Raw genomic sequence first — 21,228 nt, 5'->3', positions numbered from 1 at the left:
ATTATGGGGGTTTCTGCTTTACTTACAGTCAATTGATTGTAGTGTTAATTACATCCACAAATGCTTTCTTAGCAATATCTAGACTAATGTTTGACCGAACAGTTGGGCACCATAGCTTAGCCAAGTTGATACATAAAATTAATGATCACAGAGAGGTAGGAGAGCCAAGTCATGAGAGGCAAGCAAGATTTGTTAACTGGTTTGTGTTTCATCCTAAGGGCAGGGGGAAGCTATGCAAGAGTTATAAGCAGGAGAATAGTGAAATGTGCAGCTGGCTGCAGACAAGTCTACATTCTCTGATTTTAGTGGAAATAAGGAATTAGGGAGCTGCTGTTAAAATCTAGAAGAGACATGATGGTTTCTTGGACTAAGGTATTATTGTGGGGATGCAGAAAGTTGTCAGACTTGAGAGACACTAAAGAGATGGAACTGAGAAGACACGGCTGTATAGGGGCTGAGCAGATGGAACACTTGACGATCCTGAGGTCTTGACTTGGGCAGCTGAAACCTAATGGCAAAGTGATGTTTATTGATTAGGAAACACCAGGGGAGGAGTAAGTCTGAAGAGGGTGGTATTGTGGTTTGTTTTAGACATGCAGGCTTAAGAGATAATAGAAATCTATCTGAAATCCATGTACCAAGAGCTGCAACATCAATTGCTACAACTACACAGAACTGCCTGAGGCTTGGACCAGGTGGTTTCCAATCCTGAGAAACAGTAGGATGATGGGGGTAGCTTTTATTCCTGAATCCATCCAAGACCACTTAATTCAGACTATCTCCAGATGATTCAAATGTGCAGCCAAGGAGGTTGAGAACAACTGCACTGTGCACAGAGTGCAAGAAAAGTTGGATTCCCCTTGTTGATTAATGGAGGAATGTCCGCTTTAGTCAGAGGGAGGGCTGAACAGAGCAAATACTTAACTGGTGGTGCCAGGAGGGTGGGAGTGGTGAGGAGGGGGGGCACACTCTTTAACACAGAAGTTGAGATATGTAGACCATGGGACCAGAGAGAGAAGAACTGGGAAAATGAGAGGGTAGGTAAGATTCAAAGGATTTATAGACTGTGAGTGAATTGGAGAGAAGAGAGGGGATTAGATGTTGGCATATGACCATAAAATTATGAACCCAGAAAGTTTAGGTATGTTTTATAGATATTTATTTATAGATTATCTTGAACATTATTAAATTTTTAAAATGTGGATTAGAGTTGACCATTGAACACTGAGTTGACTTAACAAATGTGTTCAGATTGAAGCTATAAGGACAGAATTAACAATCATTAGCTACTCGGGGATGTGTGTGTTGGGGAGCAATGGGGCATGGAAGGGGCAGAAGGGAGAGACTACAGAGGGGCAGAAGGAAGCATCTGGGTGATGGGTATGTTTACTACTTTGATGTGGTGATAGTTACATGGGTATATGTCAATACTTATTAAATTTAAACATGCAGTTTTTTATGTGTAAGCTACTCCTCAATAAAACTATTATAAAAAAAAGAGATATGTGCTAGAACTCATGTATCTAAATGTTGAAATGTTTTTCAGAGTCAGATTACAAACATGCATTAAAATTACACTCATTTGGAAACAAAAGCAAAAATGAACAATTGGGACTATATCAAACTAAAAAGCTTCTGTACAGCAAAGGACACCATCAGTAGAACAAAAAGACATCCTACAGCATGGGAGAATATATTCATAAATGAAATATCTGATAAGGGGTTGACATCCAAATTATATAAAGAACTCACACACCTCAACAAACAAAAAGCAGATAAGCCAATTAAAAAATGGACAGAGGAGCTGAACAGACAGTTCTTCAAAGAAGAAATTCAGATGGTGAACAGGCACATGAAAAGATGCTCCACATCACTAGTCATCAGGGATATGCAAATTAAAACATCAATGAGATATCACCTTATACCAGTTAGGATGGCCACCATCCAAAAGACAAACAACAACAAATGTTGGCGAGGATGTGGAGAAAGGGGAACCCTCCTACACTGCTGGTGGGAATGTAAACTGGTTCAATCATTGTGGAAAGCAGTATGGAGGTTCCTCAAAAAACTAAAAATAGAAGTACCATTTGACCCAGGAATTCCACTCCTAGAAATTTACCCTAAGAATGCAGCAGCCCAGTTTGAAAAAGACAGATGCACCCCTATGTTTATCGCAGCACTATTTACAATAACCAAGAAATGGAAGCAACTTAAGTGTCCATCAGTAGATGAATGAATGAAGAAGATGTGGCATATATACACAATGGAATATTATTCAGCCATAAGAAGAAAAAAAATCCTACCATTTGCAACAACATAGATGGAGCTAGAGGGTATTATGCTCAGTGAAATAAGCCAGGTGGAGAAAGACAAGTACCAAATGATTTCACTCATCTGTGGAGCATAAGAACAAAGCAAAAACTGAAGGAACAAAACAGCAGCAGACTCACAGAACCCAAGAATGGACTAACAGTTACCAAAGGGAAAGGGATTGGGGAGGACAGGTGGAAAGGGAGGGATACGGGGGAAAATGGGGCATTAATTTAGCAGTGGGGGACACAGGAAAGGCAGTATATACAGAGAAGACAAGTAATGATTCTATAGCATCTTACTATGCTGATGGACAGTGACTGTAATGGGGTATGTGGGGGAGGACTTGATAATAGGGGGAGTCTAGTAACCATAATGTTGTTCAAGTAATTGTACATTAACAATATCCAAAAAAAAATTACGCTCATTAGTTTGTTACACCTTTAAGTTGTTTTTAAACAAGGGATTATATTATGTAACTTAATGATATCTCTTAATCATCAAAATTGATTCCAAGAAACTTAGCCATGTTAAAAAATCAAAATGCATTTCAAGAGGCAAATATTTGCTGCCACCCAGAAGCATGCACAAATGGCTCTTAAGGGAATTCATTACTCAGAAGAGTGCCTAATGAATTTAATAAGAATGGCCTGGATTGACTTTAGAAATTAGTACTTTGGTGAAAGGGCAAAAAGACCGATCAGTTTGACAGGGAGAACCTGGGGTCACATCACCTTATACCTTTATTCCTTCCCCAGGGAGAAAATACATGAAGTTTAAAGGACCACATTCCAGAACAGGGCATGTCATACTATATACATGATTTATTAATGTGTAGATGTTTTATGTTAATTTAAAACCTTTTTGTTACATGATTGTTTTACCTCTGCAGTTTCTTGTGAAACTGTAGCCAAGAACCCTTTCTGGCTCCATCATTGTGCCATAAGTCTGTCACCCAGTGGCCGCATTTGAGAAGGGTGAATAATTATGTGAGCAGCATAACTTTCTGATAAACAAATTAAGCCTAATATTTATTAGTAATAACTTCTTCTGTTACAGTGGATAATGAAAAACTGCAGGGTGGATTCATGTTATGCCTCCTGGATGATGGATGTGGTATGAGCCCTGGTAAGTTAATTATCTAGATAACTAACTGGCTGTTAGAGCAAACAGTCTAAAAACCCATAAAATAAATAAAAATAAATTGAGCTATCCATAAAAAAGCAGGCATGGAGCTATTAGGGAAAATAAACCCCGGACTTAACGTATTGTTGAACTTTTTAGATATAAGTATTCCAGCTAACAGAGTATATTCATTGTATAATCATCTAAACCAAGATAAAAGGTGAATATAAATAAATATTGCCAGAGAAATGAAAGGCAGAAGGTACCGATTACTTGTAAGAGAATCCATTTGGGAATGAATGGAAAATGAACAGTAACTGGATAGTCTCAGATTGTTTTTAGCCCACTTTTCAGGTATTGCTTGCAAGAACCCTGAGGCAGTTTCCTTTAAGCTATTTTTAAATTTTCTGCTTAACCTTGAGATAGAGGTCACCTCTTCTTGTTTTAGCGGTTTGTGTGTTTCATCTGCATGTTGAAGGGTTTAGTTGCTTCAGTTGAATGTTCTTATCATAATGAATACATCCATTATTCATTGCATGATTTATCTTTGTATCTTTAATGCTAACAGGAAGGCAGTAGGTATGTGCACAATACCAGTTCGCTGTGGACTTGAAATATTCCCTCTGATAAGGGCTTTGAGTGTTTTGGGTTAGCTTGTACCTGAATTAACACTTGTCTGTGTCCACAATTCAAGTGTTTTGACCACTAGGCTTAAAAAATGGTGAGGAAGTTCAAGTAATATGGAACTACTGTTCTGGTTCGTTCCACACCAGGGGAAAGAGTGATCATCAGTGTTGCAAATGCTAAGAATACAAAGTAAAGCAACTACCTTCTTCTGGGTCTTTGAAGCTCCCCCTTGGTATGAATAGTCAAATAATGCTTCTTAGCAAGTTTAAAAAGTGATCAAATAGCCTACTCAGTTCTTATTCTGAGTTTGTTTGAACACTTTTGATTTTTTCCAGGTCATCTAGATTAAAAGTATTGCTGGTTCCTTAATGTTTAACTAAGAGAAAGAAACAGAGTTTGAGAGAAAACTATTAATGAAAAAAAAGTTTTATTTTTCACTTCTACCTGAATGTTTAGTTCATTTTCCTGAATTCTTAAATAACAGAATATGTGATATATTCTAAGACATTTCCTTAACAAAGAAATGGTTCCACAGGCAAAATGATCAACAAAGTGACAAAAATTCAGATTTTCAGAAGAGCCTATACTTCTGTTGACATTTACAGTAGTAGTTTAAAAATACTCACCAGTGTTGAGAGAGCAATTCTTTATTAACATTTATTGGGAATCAAGTAATAAGTGAGAAGAAAGAGTTTATCTGATGACTGAAATATGATTTATCTGTCATCCACACTGAGCCAGGTCAATCTTGATCAGAGGATGACTACAGTAATTTCTTAACTCTTCACTTCCAGCCTTGCCCCATTACAGTCCAATTCCCACATAGCAATCCCAAGTGGATTTTTTAAAAATACAAATCATATGATATCCATTCCCCTGGCTTAAAACCCTTACTGGTTTTCCATTACTTCAGAATAAAATTCATACTTCCCAGTAATGCTTCCAAAATCTTGTGCTGTTTGGGCTTTGTTCACCTTTTTGACCTTTTCTGGCACCTTTCACTTCCTTGCTTATAGCACTCCAGCCACACATGGCTGGCCCTTCATCATTTGAGTCTCATCTCAGATGTCACCTTATGAAAGAGGTTTTCCCTGATGCCTCTATCTTCAGGCCACACTCCTCTTAATTCTCTGTCACACTACCCTGGTTTTGGTTCCTTCACTTAATACTCTCAGAAGTTATCTTCTTATTTGTCTGCTTTTAATCTCTTTCTCCTACCATGACATAAAGTTGAGGGCAGCGGTCATATCTATCCTGTTTAGTGTTCTGTCTCTATGCCTGGAACTCTGGCTGCTACGTATGGGAGTTTGTATGGTATGTGCTGAGAACCATGAGATATGATCTCTGATAACTCTGGATTGTAATCCTGGTGATAGCATTTATCAACTGGTGATAAATGTAAACTTGGGCAGTTTACATAAAGTCCTTAAACTTAAATTTCCTCATCTGTAACATACAGATCATAATAACAACATCTTCCTTATAGGTTTGTTAATAAGTATTAAACAGTGCATGCAAAGTATATGACATAGTACCTAGCACATATTAAACATTCAATAAATGCTAGCTAATATTGTCAATATGTATACCCTCACCTAATACCTGACCCCTTAAGAGAACATGTGACAGAATGTCTAGTTGGCTTCAGACAAGCAGTGTCTGGTAGCCTTTACATACCACATACCAGGTGCCACTGAACTATAATATGTCTGCACCTAGACTGACACAGGATACTCAGGACAGTTCGAGCATGTTTTCAGGTAGGGCAACTGGGAGATTCATTTCTATATTTTCCTGTTTCCTTGGGAGCATTCTTGTTTTTGGAGGTATGTATATTCTGAAGTTCAGAGGATTCTTATCTAGAATTCCAGAATACCCTGTGGAGGTCGGGAGGTTGACTCTGAGAGTCTGAAGTCCTTCTTTCCCAGCCAGTGTCAGACTAGAAGTCACTCTGCCCTTCTTAGTCTCACAGCGGGCTTGATAAGGGCCAAATTCATGGAAAATTGCTAGTGGTATAAATCATTGTAACACCTATAATTTAGAAACACTTATCAAATAGCACATACTGTGTTCAGGATTTCATAAATGCATCAACTAATATAATTTCTGTTCATTAACAACCCTATGATATAAGTATTAGTAGTTCACTTTCATAGATGAGGAAATTAAGGCTTAGATTTAAGCTCTGTTTATCCAAGGTCACACAGCTAGTCCTGTCTGACCACCTTAGAAATATTGCTATTAAGATCTTGGTCAGAGATTATGTATGGAGTCTGACCCTGGAGATACAGATTCATCCTTATGTCCTGAGATACATGTGACATCCTGACAACTCAACCTCCAACCAGCCAGTGTCAGTTACTCATAATTCCTAACTACTTGAATATCTCTGTTAATTACAGAGGAAGCTTCAGATATCATTTACTTTGGAGCATCCAAGAAACGATTGTCAACCTTGAAGTTTATTGGGCAATATGGCAATGGTCTTAAAAGGTGAGTTTTTTTTCCTTTAATTCATATATTATTGATATTGTGAACAATTTTTAGTTAAAGGCAATTTTATACAGAATGATGCAAATTTGTAAAGCTTAATAAAACCCCACAAAACTTGAGAGTCCTATCTTGTTTTAGAATCTCCATATCCTTAACTGACTTAGATCTTTACAGCATTTTAAAATTTAATTCTCAAATAGATGTTTGAATCATCTTTCAGAGATTGCTGAAGCACCACCCTATACTTTAGAGCTTTATTGCACCTCTATGTTCTGTTGTTTCTTGGAGCATAATTTAGCGTCGGTGAATATGTGTCCATAGCTTATTTTATCAGTCTGCCTCTATGAAAGGTGAGGACCCAAGGCTGCTATCACTTCTGTGGCAACTGCCAGGGACAGATGATCACTCTTTTCTTGAGCCCCAGACAGAACCTTACCTCCAGCAGTCATATCACAAGCCAGAGTATGGGGCTGGATTAGTTCAGATCTGTCTGTTCTACTGGGAGGGAAAAAAAACCTCTTAGAGATGGGTCAGAAAAACAGTGAAGCTATTTCTTTGAAAAGAAAAACCTGTTACAGTACATAGTATCATGGCTGCTGTTTTTTCTTTTTGGTATTTAAGATATATTATATTCTTGATTTTTAATATAGCGGATCCATGAGGATTGGGAAAGACTTTATTCTTTTTACAAAGAAGGAAGAAACGATGACCTGTGTGTTTTTTTCTCAGACATTCTGTGAAAGAGAAGGCCTTAGTGAGGTAAGAGTTGAGATTTTTCCTTCAGTTCCCATGGTAACATTTATTTACAATCTGAGGAGGTGAAGTCTATCATGGGTTCTTTCTGATTATGATTTCGAAATTTAGGAATATATTTGGGGAATGGAGAGAGATGGCTGGACATTCTGAGTTTCCTGGAGACCTGTCCTACTGATCTTTCCTTGAGTGGGTTTTTAGCTTATAGACACCTTTCAGAACTTAATCTTCATTATACATGTACCCTATCTCCTGGAATAAAGGCTCCCTTTGGCACAATGAGCCTTTTGGAAGAAGCCTGTAAAACATTTCCACCACTTGTACCATATGGGTTATCATTTAAAAAATACATAAAATATTGGGTTAAAAGTTTTGGAATACAAAATCTAAAGAAATTGAGTGCAAAATAGTTAAAAATCTAACTCTAGTGATTACAATTTTAAGTCCATTTCATGACTTAGAAACATTTCATCAATTTGTAGTGTCTGTTTTACTATTAACAGCATCAGTCAGTTAGAACTCAATACAGAAAATATATGTTGAGGTACTGTTGTCTGCCCAGCACTGGATAGACCCTGTGGAAGGTAGAAAACAAGCAGAGACAATCTGACCATCAAAGTGGTAACTGAATAGGGGAGACACATGCTAACTGGTAAATAACAAAATGAAGATGTTTAAAAAGAATGCTGTTCAATGAATATGTGTTCCTGCTATTACACAATTGTCAAAAGCAATGACATGGAGGGAGCAATCAGAGAGCCTTGAGTGACCAATGAGGGTTTTATGCAGAAGTACAACTTGTAGCTGGAAAGGCTGGTATCTGGAGAGAAATGGCATGAAGCAAGTATCAGGACTGGAGATTATGGGGTTTGGAAGGACAGTGAGGGGACACTGGCAGCAGTGGACTAGGCTGGGTAATAGGAACAGTCTATAGGCAACAGGGAGTAGCTGAGTGGGAGACTGACATGAGGCAAGACGATGCTGTAAGTATTTGTATTGCACTTTATGTATGTAAAGACATGAGAAATTGGACCAAAACTGAAGTCATAGCTTTCCTAAAATGGGCCATTTCCTTTTTTTTTCAAACAATCCCTCCCATTTCCACTTCCACAGAGGCAACGTCTTTCAACAGCATTAGCTGATTCTTTTCTTATTTTTGTGTGTATCTCTACATGTAACATACTTGCATTGTTACTTCTTGATTTGATTTAGGCATTATCTACTAACCTCACACTATAAAAGAGGACTTACCAATTTTTTCTCTGCTTCTATCACAAATACTCACCCTTCCAATTCTCTACCCTCAATATAGCTTGATTGTAATTTTGATTATGCTATTATTTACTATTTGTAGTAAAAGATTATGTAAACAGTATATTAGTCATAATTGTACATGTAATGAAGTATTATTTTTTCCTTTTCCACATGATTTTTTATTTTCCCTGGAGTTAATCATCTGCTGAGTGTTGTACATACTTGTGTTTGCTGGGTCTTCTGTGTGTATCATTTCATTGACCCCAGTCTCCAGCTTCACCTTCATCAGTTCCGCCTTCCTGAAGAACTCTGCTCTGGAGTCCCTCACACTTCTGCTCTTCATAGCTTCCATTTAGCTGCCCTCCTGAGGTCTTCCCTTGACATCTTCCTGGCGGGTCTCCTCACCTCTCTTCTCTGTCAGATCTCAGATCCTAAATATCCTGTCTTTTGTACCTTGCACCCTCTTTTTGGGGTAACATATCCTCCATTAGCTTTCTTAGCAAGCAAGCAGATGTAAAATATTTTGAGGACTTGCATGCATGGAAATTTTTTTATTTGAATATAGTTGCTATACAGTATTATATTGGCTTCAGATGTGCAACCAATAGTGACTTGATAATTGTATACATTACTAAATGCTTGTCACAGAAAGTGCAGTTACCCCCATTATGGTACCAAGATATTACAATATTGTTTGTTATAGTCTCTATGTTGTACTTCTATTCCTATTACTAATTTATTTTATAATTTGAAGTTTATATTTCTTTATCCCCTACACCTATTTTACCCATTCACCCATCCCCCTCCCTATGGTAACCAACAGTCTTTTGTCAGTATGTATGGGTTTGTTTATTTTGTTTGTTTTTTTGTTTTAGATTCTACATGTAACTGAAATCATGTGGTATTTGTCTTTCTCTATATGACTTATTTCATTTGGAATGAAACACTCTAGGTCTGTCCATGCTTTCACAAATGGCAAGATTTCCTTCTTTATAAGGCTGAATAAATATTCCATGGTATATATGTACCACATCTTCTTTATCCATTCATTTATCAATGGGCACTGGGGTTGCTTCCATATCTTGGCTAATAATGTGGCACTGAACATAGGTGTGCATGTATCTTTCTGAATTAGTGATCATGCTTTTCTTCAGGTAAATTCCCAGAAGTGAAATTGCTGAGTCATATGGTATTTCTAGTTTTAGTTTTTTGAGGAGCCTCCATATTGTTTTCCACAGTGGTTGGACCAATTTACATTCCTACCAAAAGTATAAAAGGGTTCCCTTTTCTCCACATCCTTGCAAATACTTGTTATTTCTTGTCTTTTGGATAGAAGCCATTCTGATTGCTGTGAGGTGATACGTCATTGTGGTTCTGATTTGCATTTCCCTGAGGATTAGTGATGGTGAGCATCTTTTCATGTGTCTTTTGGCCATCAGTATACCTTTTTTGGAAAAATGTCTATTCAGGTCCTCTGCCCATTTCTTAATTTGACTGTTTTTTGATGTTGAGTATATGAGTTCTCTATATATTTTGGATATTAACCACTTATTTGATATATCATGTGCAAATACTTTTTCCCATACAGAGATTGTCTTTTTTGTTTTGTTGTTATTGTCCTTTCCTGTGCAGAAGCTTTTTTATTGTGATGTAGTCCTACTTATTTATTTTTGTTTTTGTTTCCCTTGCCTGGGGAGACATATCCAGAAAAAAATTGTTTGTGTTGATGTTCACAAGATTCTTGCCCATGTTTTCTTCTAAGAGTTTTATGGTTTCATGTCTTACTTTTAGGTATTTAATCCATTTCGAATTCACTTTCCTGTATGGTATAAGACAGTGATCTGGTTTCATTGTCTTGCATGTAGCTGTCCAGTTTTTCCAACATCATTTACTAAAGAGACTGTCTTTTCCCGCTGTGTATTCTTGCCTCCATTGTCATATATTAATTGTGTGTGGGTTTACTTCCAGGCTTTTACTCTGTTCTATTGATCTATGTATCTATTCTTGCGCCAATACCATAGTTTTAATTACTGCAGCTTTATATGAGAGCTTGAAGTCACGGAGCATAATACCCCTAGCTTTGTTCTTTTTTCTCAGAATTGCTTTGGCTCTTTGGAGTCTTCTGTGGTCCCATATAAATTTTAGGATGATTTGCTCTAGTTTGTTGAAAAATGCCACTGGAATTTGATTGGAATTGCACTGATTCTGTAAAGTACTTTGGGCAGGGTGGTCATTTTGACAATATGAATTCTTCCTATCTAGGTGCATGGGATAGCTTCCATTTATTTGTGTCTTGTTCAGTTTCTTTCATCAGTGTTATATAGTTTTCAGAGCATAGGTCTTTCACTTCTTTGGTGCATGAAAATGTTTTTATCCTACTTGAACACTTCATGATAGTTGTATTTGCTTTTATTTTTAGGTTGGGGTGAATTTTTCTTCAGGACTTTGAAGTCATGCTCCATTATCTTCTAATTCCTAGTGTTGGTATTGAGAAGATTGAAGTCATTTTAACTCCTGAGTCCTGTATATGATCCATTCTTTTTACCCACCTGCCCCACCCTACTTTTTGACGGTCAGAAGAATCTTCTTTGTCCCCAGTCTGATTTCAGTTTTTTGCCTTTGGGTTGGTCTATTTTCATCTGTTATGTGGGACTCTTGTTATATGTTTTCAATCTGGAAATTCATGTCCTTCAATTCTGGGACATAAAATTTGATGAGTTTCTTCCATCCATAGTCTCTTTTCTCTCCTATTGCAACTCCTGTTCATGGCTCTTGAATGCCTGGAACTGATTCTTTAATTTTCTTATCTTTTCTTTCCAATTTTCTGTCCATTATACATTTTTGTTTTGTTTTCTGAGAGATATTTTTAACATCTGTGTTCCGACCATCTCAGATAAATATTTTTCTGTAATTATGTTCTTTATTTCCAAGAAGTTTTTAAAGCTTTTCTTAATGTTTCTTTTTGAAGGATAATATTGCTCTTGTTTCATGGATGCATATTTCCTCTTAGAGCACTGAGATATTAACAATGATTTTTTCCTCTGAAATTTTCTCCTTCTATGGTTTCTCTTTCCACTGAGTTGCTTTGTTGTGCTTGTTTATTTAGTCTCTATCATTGTCAAGGATTTTCTTAGACATTAGGCTATTAATCTGAATACTTTAAAGATTAATCCAATAAAATGCTGATTGGAAGCTTTAAGAATGTGGGTGGGGCTTGCAGTTCTGAGTGTCACAATAATGACATCTCACTTAGCTATTTATTGGGAAACCCTCAACATAATTTTCTTTATGTCTTTCACTCTGGGCTTGTCATATTTCTCAGAGAAGACTCCTACAGTTTTCTGCCTGAGTGCCTAGGCAGCAGCTTTCTTGGAGCTAAATGAGAGAAGATGCCTGGGTTTCTCAGCATCACTCAATCCTTCCTGTCTCAGTAAGGTCCCTCTGACAACTGTGGGTGCTATGTCCTGTAATCCAGAAATGCTTGGTTCCTCTCTTTCCAGAGAATAAATATCCAGTCCCTGTGGAAGTAGGGGAGGAGCTATTGCAAGGAATCTGGATACTACTTCCAGCTCTCTTCCCTTTTTTTTCCCACCTCCTGAGTTGACTCATGGCATTAATCTCTGAGCCTTCTAGGACATTCTGAATAGTAAACAGGCTGGTTCTTCCTTTTTCTGGCATGTGCTTCAGATTGGGTTTTTGGATATGCTGTCATTTCCTTTTCAACTTCTGAAATGCTGATAATGTTGTTCTCACTGCCGTTCTACCCATATTTTAATAGGAGGCTGAAGTAGATTCCATCTGTCCCCACATTCTACAGTGGAGCATTTTAGAATAAATGCAGAGTATACAGATTTAAATGCTGAGTGTACATATCTGTTATGTGTCTTTCTTATAAAATTGGAATACAGGGCAGGAAATAAATTTTTAACTTTCTATTTTGTAATTTGGCTGGATGAAGAATGCTGTAGATAAGGATCAGACAAAAGGATGATGGTTTTTATTTGTGTATTTAATAGTAAATTGATATGTGCTTTTTTTTTTTAGGTTGTGGTTCCAATACCCTCATGGCTAACAAGAACCAGAGAATCTGTCACAGATGATCCTCAAAAATTCTCAACGGAATTGTCTATAATTTATAAGTACTCTCCATTTAAAACTGAAGCTGAGTTGATGCAGCAGTTTGATGTCATTTATGGGAAATGTGGTAAGATCATCAAAACTCTGAAATTTTGATCAGAGTATTTTTCAGTGTTTTATGAAAGACATTTACATATGTTCTCATTTTTTTCTATTTATAATATATGAAATCTCACATGGGGGCAGTGATTTATTTTACCCATATGAATTTTGTCTTAAGTGAATCCACTTAAGCTCTAGAGAACTGGAGAAAGATTTGTACTTTTATGAGCTTGGTGAATCTGGATGAGAAGATGATACAGACTGTGGCCACAGGAAATCTATAATCCCTGCACCAGGTAGCAGAGTTAGGAGATGATACTGCTGTGTCTAAGGTTAGATGATCCCAGGCTTATGAGAAGGTCAGCAACTTATAACGTAATGAATCCAGGTTTCTGTGAAAGATCGTTAGCTAAAGCTTTGAAGATATACCTTTCCAAATGAACAAATCTTTTCATATTCTTTCAACCTTGACCAACTTCCTACTCAACATGTAGAATGACCTGCCTGCTAACATTTTCCAGTTTCTGTCTTTCTGTAGACTTCTACCACTTTTCATATCTAGAAGCAAAAAGGATCCTACTCTCTGGAAAGCTATGTGTATTCTGCTTTTTTCAACTATTTGATTTATGTAATGATTATAGTGATATTCTGAGAAATTGTTTCTGGTTTGGCCCATGTCACCTTCAAAAGTTCTCTATCTGTGGCATTTTGTTTAAAAGTAATGGTTTATGTCATCTCTCCCTTTCTCATAGTGGAAAAATACTGGCAATTAAATAAATATCATTTTATTAACATATACATAATATGCTTTTAGGAAAGTTAATCTAATCTCTTAACTGACTTCTAATTATGATATATTCAAATAAATACTAAAGAGGAATAAACTATTTCCTGAATTTTTTTCTAAATGCCTTGTAAAAATGAACTCTTTTAATCATCAGAACAACTCTCTTTTAGGCACCTCATGAACTCTGTTGTATTGATAAGAAAAACAGGTTCCAATAGGTTAGAAACTTATCTGAGTAGTAAATGGCAGTAAATGGTTCTTCCAGGATTTAGGCTCCCAAGTCCAAATTCTCAGTGACTATGCTGTTTACCCTTGTGTTTTAGTACTACCAAAAAAAGTATAATTGGTTGTTCCTTTAATTTCTTTGACAGTTCTGTTTGTCTTCATAGCATAATCCATTTTGTAAAGAATTTGGATTTTTTTGTTAACTTTGCTTTAGAATTGGAGCCAGCAAACTATAACCTGCAGAACAAATCTCGCCTTGAACCTGTTATTATAAATACAATTTTATTGGAATATAGCCACACTCATTCATTTATGTATTCTCTATGGCAGCTTTCATGCTACAGTGTTAGAGTTGAGTTGTGAATAGTTGTAACAGAGACCATATAACCTGCAAAGCCTGAAATATTTATTATCTGGCCTTTCACAAAAAAAGTTTGCCAACACTTGTTATAGAGTCTAAAAGCAATACTTATATTTGTACATACTGTTAAGACTTATCTTTTTCTCAATGTGTATTGATATCGGTTCCACCAATGAAAGCTTTACCTTTAATGCAAATTCAGCTCAGGAGCCTAACAATTTTCATAATGCAAATTATGATAAGAGTGCCAAAGTTTAAGAATCCACATTGAAAGACTTACAATGAATTCAATAGTATTAAGAAGCACTATACTGTAGAAACTCAACACTCTTTGGCAAAGAATGGAATTTGCTGTAAGACATATACTTTGGAACTTATCCAAGCATATTATTTACTGAAGTAAAAAGGAAGTTTGGTCTGTAGCAGGCTTCATTCCATATATAACATAATAGCACCATTACTCATATTTAGTGTGGTTAAAATATTGACAAGTCAAATACCTATTTTTTACTAGGTACTTTGCTGGTTATTTATAACCTGAAGCTTCTGCTTAGTGGAGAACCAGAGTTGGATGTTAAAACTGACAAGGAAGATATACTGGTGGCTGGAGATTCTGAGGAGTGAGTAATATGTGTGTTTGACAGAATGTCTCTCAACAATGGCAGTGGATTGGAGTTAGGAGCCTTGCATCCTGGTTCCAGGTCTGAGACTACTGGGCCACAACACTAGGACAATTCACTTTGCCTTAGTTACAGATAAAGTAAGTTAGGCTAGACCACTGATTCTCAAACCTGGCTGAGTCTTTGAGTGACCTGGGTTGCCTCTTAAGAAGTATAGGAGACTGTCTCATCCCAGACCGACTGAGTTGCAGTCTCAAGATACCAAGCCTAGAATCAATATTTTTTGTATGTTCCCCAGGTGATTCAAAAGTGCCAGCCTGTTTGGAGACCACTGGAATATAAGACTTCTAAGGTTCTCTAATTTCAAAATTATTCTATGAATATTAAAACTGAAAAAACCCCCACAGAGTTCAATATTTATTACAGATCATTAAAAATGGGCATCAGTATTGTGTGAAGTATAAATATGAATTGCATATTCTGAATGACCCTATGAACTGCATACTTGCAGTTTATAAATAAATAAATAGACACATTCATTTTTCTTGGCTGTTAGAGATCCACAGGAAACGATGAGAAAGCATTATGGGCCATGGTGGAAAAGTATGGAGAAATAATAAAATAGTGACTAAATGTAGGTTTCTCTAAAATAACTTTGCCTTTAAAACTTACTAGCTTGAGCCTACAGTCTCTTCTTTGTGTCAGAGCTCTAGAACTAGAAGGGATTTTAAAGGAATTTCATCTAATTTGATTAATTTTATATACCAGTATTGTCCAATAGAAATATAAGGAGAGCCATTAATAAGAACCACATGTTACCTTAAATTTTCTAGTAGTCACATTAATAAAAGTAAAGAAACAGGTGAAATTAATTTTGATATTGTTTTTATTTAATTCTGATATATATACAATATTCTAATTTCAATTTTATATGAAAAATACTAATGAGACATTTTTCATTCTTCTTTACATACTAAATCTTTGGACTCCTGTGTGTGTTTTCACATTTAGCACACATCAATTTGGACCAGTGCCCAATTGCACAGGTGGCCCGTAACTAGCATATTTGACAGTGTAGTTTTAGACTAAAATATTGGGATCCAAGTAAATATATCAGCTTAACAGAGAACTTCTTTTCCTTTTGCCTTTGAGGTGAAATTTAGAAGTCTCTTCTCTAGTTAGAAAATGTAACATACTTTTAGATTATCTTTTCTATTTTTTTTCTAATTTATATATTTTCCTCATTTCATTCCAAAACATGAAGTTCTTAATTTACACAGAACTGAAGGATTTGTTTTTTCTTTTGGAAAAGAAATATCCAGCCTAATTATTGTTTTACAAATACTGGGAACCCTTTGGCCAATATTAATATGCCAATGAGAAAGGAGGCCCAGAACTGTAACTGGCACCTCCAATACTATGTCCCACTTTTTCCCATTGGCCCTGGCCTTCTGCTTAACAGCTGGTTCTAAAATCAATACCTCATGCTATTTAAAAACTTTGAGCACAGATTTTCAAACAGAGTGTCTTGGCATTTCAGCACTAGCATCAAGAAACAATACATTATTAGAGTGATGATTTGACAGCTAATTGGTAAAAAGTTCTTACTCTTTCCAGAATTTTTAATGGAGTCAGAAACTTCTTAAGCCATTTAAGCAATTAAGTACAAAATAAATAAAATGCATTAGACCCAGGATATGTACAATTTCACTTTAGGACACTGACCACATTGGATTTTTTTAAATCTGTTTTGATTTTCAACAGAATTTTTCATAGTTTAATTATAAGAAAAGCCTTTTAAAAACAGGGCTGGGATTTTATGAGGAAGGATTATTGTACAGAGAAGACATAATTGTTGTACCAAGTATGTATACAGTTCATGTCTTCTGATATGAGTACCATGATGGTGCCAAAGAGGATCAGCAATACTGCATCCTGAGGAAAATAATGTCAGTATAGTTTTCTCTTGTAAGTCAGTTGGTTCTGACATTAACACCCAATTCCTACTCACTAAGGGGACAAAAAGCTTTAACTCTTGGGGCTGAAAGAATACTTCTTATCTAAGATGGATCTTTTCCTGACTCCTCTTTCATTTATGACTTCTGATACTTGAACTTCTAATCAAGTACAGTTTATATAATTTTGGTTTTGAGACCAAGTTTTCTGTACTATAAAAACTCTTCTATAATTTCTTTTTCTTGTGTTTATTATACCCACTTAAAGCCAGTGGGCATGATTCTATATCTATCCAAAACAATTTTCAAGCCTTGGATCTGTATAATTTTCACCTTTGGTCTTAGATGATTTGTTCCTGTTGATTCTGAAAATAATTTAATTTTCTACATAGGAATAGGAAAACTCAAGCTTTCATGCTTTTATTTGGCCTCAGAGAAGAGGTTTACTGATATGATTTATTTTCATCCAGTTTTATATAAATTACTGTAAAATCACAAGTGAAAAACAGTATTTAAAAAAATTTTAAGGAAATGAATTTATATATCATAACTGATTATTAATTTTTATTATTCCCTTTTAGGGTTTCTTAAGTGCAATTTCTCATTTGTCTTTTTTCATTTATGATCTGCTCCTAAACTTTGTTCTAAGTTATTATGTATTCCTCATAAGTCTCATTTCATAATGATTTCTTGGTAAGTGGCTTTACTATAGTCCATTTCATTGCTTCATCTTTTAATGGTTCCTGTGCTTTTGGATAGTAACATTGGTTCCAGTGTTTCACATTGTTTATGGATAATGTTGAAGTAAATGGTTTCATGCAGTTTTTTTTAATTCTTTTGAATTATTTTAAGACAAATGTCTAGGAAGGGAACTATTGAGTCAAAGGGTCTGAACTTCCATATAGTTCTTGTGAATATTTGGCATCCGTTTTAAATGTAGCAGTCAAAAACCTTTGTCATTCTGCCTTGGACTGAGGGCCTAACAGTAGTAATCTGACCATCGCTAGGGCCTTGTTTCAAGATGACAGCCTCTTGAAAATGTCATTTGGGGTGATGTTCAAGCACATGGTCAGTGCCATGTACTTTGGCAGCATCATTCTAAAGACAGCCTGTTTTCATTTAAATTTAAAAAAGTGTAGATAGATAACAGTCAACTCAGAATTTCAGATAAGGCAGGAGTTTGCATTTAACGTGTGACATATTAAATCAGATTTGTGATCTGTGAGAGTGCCAGGGAATCTCATATAGGTTCCAGGGTGATATGCAGAAAGTGGGTTGTATCTGTAGGAAAAGAATCACATTGAATTATATGTCATGTTAAACGTAAGCATAGTTCCCTGAAAGGGAAGATGACCTTAAAAATAACTGTGTAAGAAATGAAGAGAAAATCAAGAATTTGGAACAAAGAGGTAGGGGAAAGGGCTGTGAATACTGAATATTAAAGAAAATAAAAGTGAGCTAATAACAGAAAGCAGGGCTGGCTTAGATCATGTTTGTTTATTAATTTATGTTGTAGTAAATTTTGGAATTCTGGACAAAGCTCCATATCCTCAAACCTTGTAAATGTTTACTTCACCAAGTTGTATTTTTTTTCGCTTTGAAAAAGTCCATTTGTGCAAAACAAAATCAAGTTAATTCATTCCCTCCTCCTCAATGGTTGCTGTTAGTAACAGTCACTCACAGTGACACAGATTATTAAAATTTAGAGTTATTTTCAGAGGTCCTATATTGAGTGAGTGCAGTGGGACTGAGCAAATGGAAGATGATAAGATGCTGGAGGTTTTTAAAATGAGTCAGTGCCCATCAATCATTATGTCATTATGTGGTTAGTGTAAATTAGCATCTGCAAAATCTACAGGGTTGTAATTCTACTTCAGCATTGCTTACCCAGAGAGTTTATGTAAATACCAGGTAGGGAATTACAATTCTATAATTCAGATGTTTTTAATTTCATAGGACATAGAATTCTTTAAGTGGCTGTCAGTATGGAATTATAATTTAATAATTTAGATTTTGAAATTCTATAGAAGATATGCCACTGAGTCAGACCAAATGTTAGTTTTCTTTATTCTCTCTCATCTCTCACTCTTCCTAGTTGTACCTGGCTTTCCGGCATCTGTTTGGGGTAGAGGGTGAAGTGGGTGTGGAGGGAGGGGCTTCAAGTAGTTAGTACACAGATACTAATTTATTAAAAACGATTCCAACCTGCATAAATAAAGAAATCGGTGTAATAGTGCTTCGTTATTCTCTACCCAAGTTCCTGCAATCTCTCTTTTCCTACTGTAGAAATTATTCTGCAATTTGAGTTTTTAAATATGTCTAGTTTTCTCAGTATTTATCAGTTTCTGTTAGATTTAACTCATGCTTTTTCTCTTCTGAACTTTTTCTTTCGAAATAATTTAGACTTTTCAAAAGGTTTACAAAGATAGTACTAAGAATGCCAATGTCCTTTTGACTCTATCATTTGCTTCATCATTCATCCTTTCCTCCTCTTATGTATGGTATGCAGAGACAGATTCTTTCTATTCTAAGGGTTATAATCCATCACTAGCAATATTAATTTTGTAGCTATATAGTTGTCCTAGATTTGGCTAGTTGGGAGCCCGTTTCAAGGTGTATCTTGTGTTCCTTTGACATATGACACTCATTTTTGAGTATTTTTGTATTTTTAGCACCATAAAAATGTTCCAGGCTCATATTATGCTGCTCCTTATATATTATAATACAGCAATCAGCCATTTCTCCAAAAAGGGAACCCTGGTTCCTTTTATTGGGTAATGCTACACCTCATTTTCCTAAGTGACTCTTTCAAATGCTATGCCTCATTTTAAAGTGGCTGTATAATTGACCCAGTAATTCCGCTTCTGGGTATTTGCCCAAAGAAAACAAAAATACTAATTTAAAAAGATATATACACTCCCATTTTATTTTAGCATTATTTTCAATAGCCAAGATATGAATGCAACCTAAGTGTCCATCGACAGTGAATGGATAAAGAAGTGGTATGTATGTGTTATGTCTTGTGGTGTGTATGTTGTATGTGTATATGTGTTTGTATGTATAAACATTTTGTATTTACACATATATATACACATTATATACACATAAATATACACATTTTATAAATATAAAATGGATCTAGAAGGTACTATGCTAAATGAGGTAAGTTAGACAGAGAAAGACAAATGCCATATGACTTCACTTACATGTGGAATCCCAAAAAAATAAATGAAGAAACAAAACAGAAACAGACACATAAGTGCAGAGAACAAACGTAAGGGAGGGGTATGGTGTGATGGGCAAAATAGGTGAAGGGGATAAAGAGGTAAAAACTTCAGATTATAATTAGTCATGGGTATGAAATGTACAGCATATCGAATATAGTCAATAATATTGTAACTTTGATGACAGAGGGTAACTATCATTTATCATGGTGAGCATTTTATAATGTACAAAATTGTTGAATCACTATGTTGCATGCCTGAAATCAATACAATATTGTATATCAATTTCACTTCAATTAAAAAAAATAAATGGCTGTATAATTACTACACATTGGTATAAATTAACTTTTGCATCATCAGCTATTATATGTTGATATAATACATCAATACAGTATTGATATGCACTTACGTTGACTTCACTTTTTCACTATTTTAACAATGCTGATCATTATATTTTGGGGCATAAATTTTCCTTTAATATTGATTCTCAGAGATAATATTCCTCAGAGATAGTGCTAAACTACTATGCAAAAAGCTTAAACTATGCACCCAACCAATGGTCTAAACTTTCTCAATGCCCCCATTCTCACCAAGATTTGATATGATCATCTCTTAAACCTTTTGCTAATACATTAAATATTTTTCTGCACTTTAGTTTTCTAAAAAAATCAATAATCAGGTTTTCTCCTGATTATTGTCAATATTGAGTAATTTCTCATGTTTTTTGGACACTTACTTTGATTCCATAATTTCCTGTGTCTTTTGCTCATATTTGTATATTTCTATCATAAAGCTTTTCTTACTGATTTTTAGGAATTTTCTATTTAGTCTAGCTGTTATTACTTTGTATATAAATATGAGGAAGATATTTTCTCCAATCTGACACTTGACCTCTTTTTAATTGAAATTTTTATCAGGGTAATTTGAGACTCACGTGCAGTTGTGAGAAATAATACAGAGAGAACCCATGTACCCATATCCAGCTTCCCCATTGGCGGCATTTTGAAAAACGATTATATAGTATTCCAACCAGGATATTGACATTGATACAGTCCACCAAAGTTTGATGCAAACCCACCAGTGCATCAGCACATCCTTCCTGTTGCCTCTTTTAGCCACACACTTGACTCTTAACATTAATATGTCCTTTGTCTTAAAGAAATTTTGATTTTTTTGAGGTCAAATATGTCAATATTTTCCTTTCTGAGCTTCTTACTTTTGCATTTCTAAACTCATATAGGCCTTTCTTAGCCAAGTATGTTTCTTATGTCTTTCAGTATTTGTAGTTTATTTATATAGCTTTTTACTCTGTCTA

At 35.5% G+C, this 21,228-nt stretch overlaps 1 protein-coding gene across 1 annotated transcript in view; it reads left to right on the top strand.

Annotated features, from left to right (window-relative positions):
* The window catches only part of MORC1 (MORC family CW-type zinc finger 1), a 155,260-nt gene that overhangs the window by 6,777 nt on the left and 127,255 nt on the right, over positions 1-21,228 (top strand). Inside the window, exons 4-8 of the mRNA XM_057488608.1 lie at positions 3,370-3,438; positions 6,465-6,555; positions 7,206-7,314; positions 12,607-12,766; positions 14,629-14,734. Of these exons, the coding sequence (XP_057344591.1) occupies positions 3,370-3,438; positions 6,465-6,555; positions 7,206-7,314; positions 12,607-12,766; positions 14,629-14,734 (535 nt within the window). The remainder of the gene's footprint in view (positions 1-3,369; positions 3,439-6,464; positions 6,556-7,205; positions 7,315-12,606; positions 12,767-14,628; positions 14,735-21,228) is intronic.

This window comes from Manis pentadactyla, chromosome 1 (assembly GCF_030020395.1).
Source record: "Manis pentadactyla isolate mManPen7 chromosome 1, mManPen7.hap1, whole genome shotgun sequence".
NCBI lineage: Eukaryota > Metazoa > Chordata > Mammalia > Pholidota > Manidae > Manis > Manis pentadactyla.
Note: the sequence above shows the minus strand (reverse complement) of the source record. Positions and strands in the feature narration are given on the sequence as shown.